Source organism: Acanthisitta chloris, unplaced genomic scaffold (genome assembly GCF_000695815.1).
Source record: "Acanthisitta chloris isolate BGI_N310 unplaced genomic scaffold, ASM69581v1 scaffold33143, whole genome shotgun sequence".
NCBI classification, from domain to species: domain Eukaryota; kingdom Metazoa; phylum Chordata; class Aves; order Passeriformes; family Acanthisittidae; genus Acanthisitta; species Acanthisitta chloris.
The window spans coordinates 68650-73264 of NW_008666281.1; the positions used below are offsets into that span (position 1 = coordinate 68650).

A 4615-nucleotide genomic window follows, 5' to 3' on the forward strand; every position below is an offset into this window, starting at 1 on the left:
ATGTCATCAAACTTCGTGTCGCGCTCCAACTCCCGCAGGATTTGCCTTAACACAAGATCTATGTATCTATCATTTGCTATGTTGCCACAAGTTCATAGAATGTCCTGTGCTGTCTAAAGCCAAAATACCATGAGCAGGCAGCACTTCTGCACAACCCTGTCTGTTCAACTGCCAAGCATTTGCTGCCGAGGGGCAGCAATGATATTCCAAACATCGTGTCGCGCTCCAACTCCCGCAGGATTTGCCTTAACACAAGATCTATGTATCTATCATTTGCTATGTTGCCACAAGTTCATAGAATGTCCTGTGCTGTCTAAAGCCAAAATACCATGAGCAGGCAGCACTTCTGCACAACCCTGTCTGTTCAACTGCCAAGCATTTGCTGCCGAGGGGCAGCAATGATATTCCAAACACGGAAATAGCTGAAACTAAAGGAGTTATGGCACAATGGGCATCTTAACTTATAGCTACTGTTGGTCCTGAGGCTTCGTATCTTCCTCTGCCACACTGCAGCTGCAGAACATTCCAACGTCGACAGGCAGCCGGAGACATCAGGTCATATAGCGAGTAATAGCTCTCAGAGCATAAAGTAGTTCGGCTTGCATCCGAGCTTCTACCAGAAGCAAATTTACATGGACCTTCAGGAAAGAGAAGAGGTAGGTTAGGCTTTAAAGGAGGGCTCACAGTGAAAGCAGCTGTGGGTTTCGGGTTAGTGCTTGCAGCAGCAGCACTGGGGAGCACTGCATGTCAATAACCCAGGCCTTTAGTTCTTGCAGTGGGTCACAGGGACAGGTTCACAGGAAGGGGCACTCAGCCTTTAGTAACCAGCTGGTTTAGCTGGAAAAATCAGATGAGCTTTCAAGCACCCAAACCCTTCTTCAGCAGCACAATATTCACAGTTTGTTCAAACTTAGCTTAATGAGGTTAATCGATTAAAGGCCAAAGGGCAATTGATGCCTACAGAGCAGGGTGTTAGCAAAGGCAGAGGTGATAAGGTCATTTGCCCCTCTGGGACTGAGAAACACACAGGTATTACCACCTGACCAACACTGAGTGGTTAGCCAAGGCAAGGCACAAGAAAAATTCTAAGATGCCACAGAACTGCTAACTTTACTGAGACACAGGTGTTCAATAGCTACCTGAGGTAAGAATTTTAGTTCCCCAGTTCATCTTCTCAGTGCCTTTACTGTACTTCTTTGAGGATGAGATCAGGAAGTGTGTGTGGGAGGGAGTGAAAAGTATTTCCTCACTGATAGCAGTTTGCTGTGAGTTTGCTCTGGCCTGCAAGGGCTGTGTGTGGTTTCATTTGCACGATTTCCATGAGGATGGATGGTGACTGCATTCAGGGACAGGTACATGTAGGACCCTTACATTTTGATGGCTATGGAGATGCAAAGTTTTGGGCTTTAAAGAAGGGTTTGTGTACTTGAAAAGGTCATCTATCAGTCAATCTAACCAAAACATGTGTAGTATTTTACTTGAACAATCTGAAATCACTAGTTTTAGGACCCTGTTATAATAGGTTTAGCATATCCCTCAGCCTCTCAGCATACACACACACTGTACCTTCTCAGAGTGTTCAAACTGCCTCCAGAAGCTATCATACATTCTTTTTGTGGTCTTTTCAGGAGTGCAAACCACAGTCTTGATATAAACTTTAAAGCTGCGGTCCAACAACTGATTAATTTCACCATAGTCATAATCATCGTATCTGTTCGGAATTGAAAGAGAGACACTTTCATTTTCAAGCAGCACTTATTTCACTTGCACTGTCTCTAAGTTCCTATGGCAACATATATTACTGTGTACTTTGTGCCACTACTGGCCCTCCCCAACAGACACAAATATATTTAACAAATACATGCACGTTCCCTTAATAAACAGCTCTGCTTCAATCTGAGAAGAAAACCCAATGCATTTAGAACAAAAGGAGTAAAACTAACCTTATTCCAAACATACAATGAATATAGTTCCAAATAGCTCGTCTTAGCATTGAGGTATCCACATCTTTGTGCATGGCCATTGTGTTGTAAGTCAGATTATAAGCAATATGAAACTTCTCATCAAGTAGTTGTCCCACATCTGGGTAAAGACGGTTAACCAAGGAGTAGCCATGATCTTCCCAGGAGTAATCCTTAGAATAGATAAAAATGAGAATGGAGCCATTTCAGAAATGAACTTGTGAAGACCCTTACGCTTTTAAGTCATTGATCTCAGAGCAGGCAATCCATGGGGGTTGTTCATTTGCTGGCTTTAAGCCTCATCCAGAGGCAGTAAGTGAGAGCACAGCAATTCCCAGGTTTGGGATTTGGCACAAAAACTAGACTTGTTACCTGCACACGAAAGGTGGGCACGTGCATTCCGTGTCGGGAGAAGTCTTTGTAACCATAGCTGGTGTCCTCAAAGTGACGAGAGACATCTCTTGTTGCTGCAGATTCTTCATCTTCTGTTAATGTCAAACCAGAGTTTCAGTAAGAACAAACTGGAAGTGTACTAGCAGAACTCTTGCAGAAGAATGGGAGTCTCTGTGCTTATTAAACAAACACCCAGTTTCTCTGGACTACCCCTATTAAGATTCTTTGGTGCAGCTCAGTGACTGCAGCTATAGTGTTCAGAGGCAACTCCATGAAAAACACTCACATTCTTTCTCACAAACATCTTTTTCCCCCTTCTTTTGTGCACCAGTCTTCACCCTATTCCCTAAGTCTAGAGGACACTTCTCTCCTGACTCAAGGGGTCTGTAAACTGCCAGGGGAAAAAACCTGTTTTGGAACAGAGAGCTTATTAAAAAAAGAGACTTTGAGACTTCCATTCCAAGTTTGTTTTAGAGGAAACTCCATTGCAGAGCCCACGACAACCCTAAACTTGTAATAGATTAAGTGTTGTCTCAGTCATTGAGAAGTAATGTTTCACACACTTACTCAGCAAGTGTGTTAAGGCCTTTTTACGGCATCTTGTGAGTCGCTTAAATCTCTTGGGAAGCTTTTAAATCTCTTAAGAGATTCCATTTCTGCTGGAGATTTCTATTAAACATAGTATTGTTATGGTGTGTTTGGTGCCACAAATCTTGGCACTACTCTGCTTTTAGAAGAAGTGTTCTTAAAAGTGCTTTTAAGTGTTCCTGGAAGAAAACAAGACATCTTTAATCTCTGTTCCTTCAAAGAAATGGTAATGTTTTTGAGATATCTAGCAACACTTTTTTCCCCCTTTTACAGTAACAAGTATTTCTTCAAATAATTTGGAAAAACATAAATGAATATAGATATATATACACACTACATCTGTTGTACCTGAAGAACACACGAACATGCTTTCTCTCTTCTCTCTTTCAAAACGTGTAGCCATCTCTTCTTGGCTGGCCTCCTCCTCATCCCTGCACTCCTGGAGCTGCTTCATTTTCTCCATAAGAGCTTCAACTTCACAGACAGACTCTGCAGACTTAAAAAAAGAAGAGAAAGACATTTCATTTTTATGCCACAAGAACGGACACTAATGGCAGAAATACCCAGAAAATTTAAACACAGAAAATTTAAACACAACTTAGGTCCTTTGTTTACATTTTTAGACCTGGACTTTTCAAGGAAAACTGTTTTTGAAAGCAACCTGTACTGACCTAACGGTTCACATTTAGTCATTGTCTTGTCTCAACTAGACCCCTGGTATTTTTAGCATAATTTAAGAATCACAGCCTTTTGGAACAAGCAGTTCTCACACTAAAATTAGTTTCTCTTACTTAATCTAACTGAACAACACGGAGCTGTAACAGAAATTCTGGTAGAGGAAGTAACCACAATTTACTACCCAACTGTATTTTTCCCCTTCTCTGCTCCCAGAGAAGAAACATTGAAGAAAAAAGGAACAGTGAGTATAAATGCAGATTTTATGAAGCCTCAAAAGAAAGGTAGTGCAAGATAATCGACTTCCACGAGAGCTGCTTGAGCACCACAAGACACTATTAGGTCAGTAGTTAGTCTTCTAAAAATCCATCAACACAAAGCAAAATTTGTACAGTTCTGCCCCTTTCCTCCCTGCCTTTTGCAGTTTGTTCCTTCAGAGACCCAGCAAGCTCCACCAAACAGAATGTAATGCCACCCACACTGGTGCAGTACAGTCTTGCAGGTAAGGAACCTGCAGTGAAAACACCCTCATTGCTGCTCTGAAACCAACGTGCAATTCACATCATGCTTTTCACTAAGTGGAAGCAAACACAGGTCAGGGAGCCTAAGTGCTGCAGGAAAATATACTGTTTTAAAGATAATCAGAAAACTCTGAATGATCTGTTAAAATGATATGTGATGTATCACAAACACCTCAAGGCAACAAAGTCAGAGGCTGGAATCAAGGGAAGAGCCAACTTTCCACTGCACTCATGAGAAAAGCATTCCTGGCCACGGCTGCTCAGGACACGTGTCATGAGCTAGCTGAGGCTGGGAGTCATCTCAGTTTGCCTTTATGAATGACAGGAGACAAAAAAAAAAGTAGACAACAGAGATTGTATCTGTCTCTCCCTTTGGTAGCTGCCCCCAGCTTACCAGTGTCATCTCAGCTCCTCCTAAATGCACTTTTTCAACTGTCTAGCCCACATCTAGGCTCATCGATGCCACTCCCACTGAAG

General features: G+C 42.2%; 1 protein-coding gene across 1 annotated transcript in view; it reads right to left on the reverse strand.

Moving 5' to 3' along the window:
• Positions 1–216: 216 nt before the first annotated feature.
• SESN1 (sestrin 1) overlaps positions 217–4615 on the reverse strand; it is a 10880-nt gene continuing 6481 nt past the window's right edge. The window contains exons 6-10 of the mRNA XM_009072023.1: positions 3291–3438; positions 2334–2446; positions 1944–2134; positions 1567–1711; positions 217–638 (exon numbers count right to left, since the gene is read on the reverse strand). Of these exons, the coding sequence (XP_009070271.1) occupies positions 552–638; positions 1567–1711; positions 1944–2134; positions 2334–2446; positions 3291–3438 (684 nt within the window). The 3' untranslated portion in view covers positions 217–551. The remainder of the gene's footprint in view (positions 639–1566; positions 1712–1943; positions 2135–2333; positions 2447–3290; positions 3439–4615) is intronic.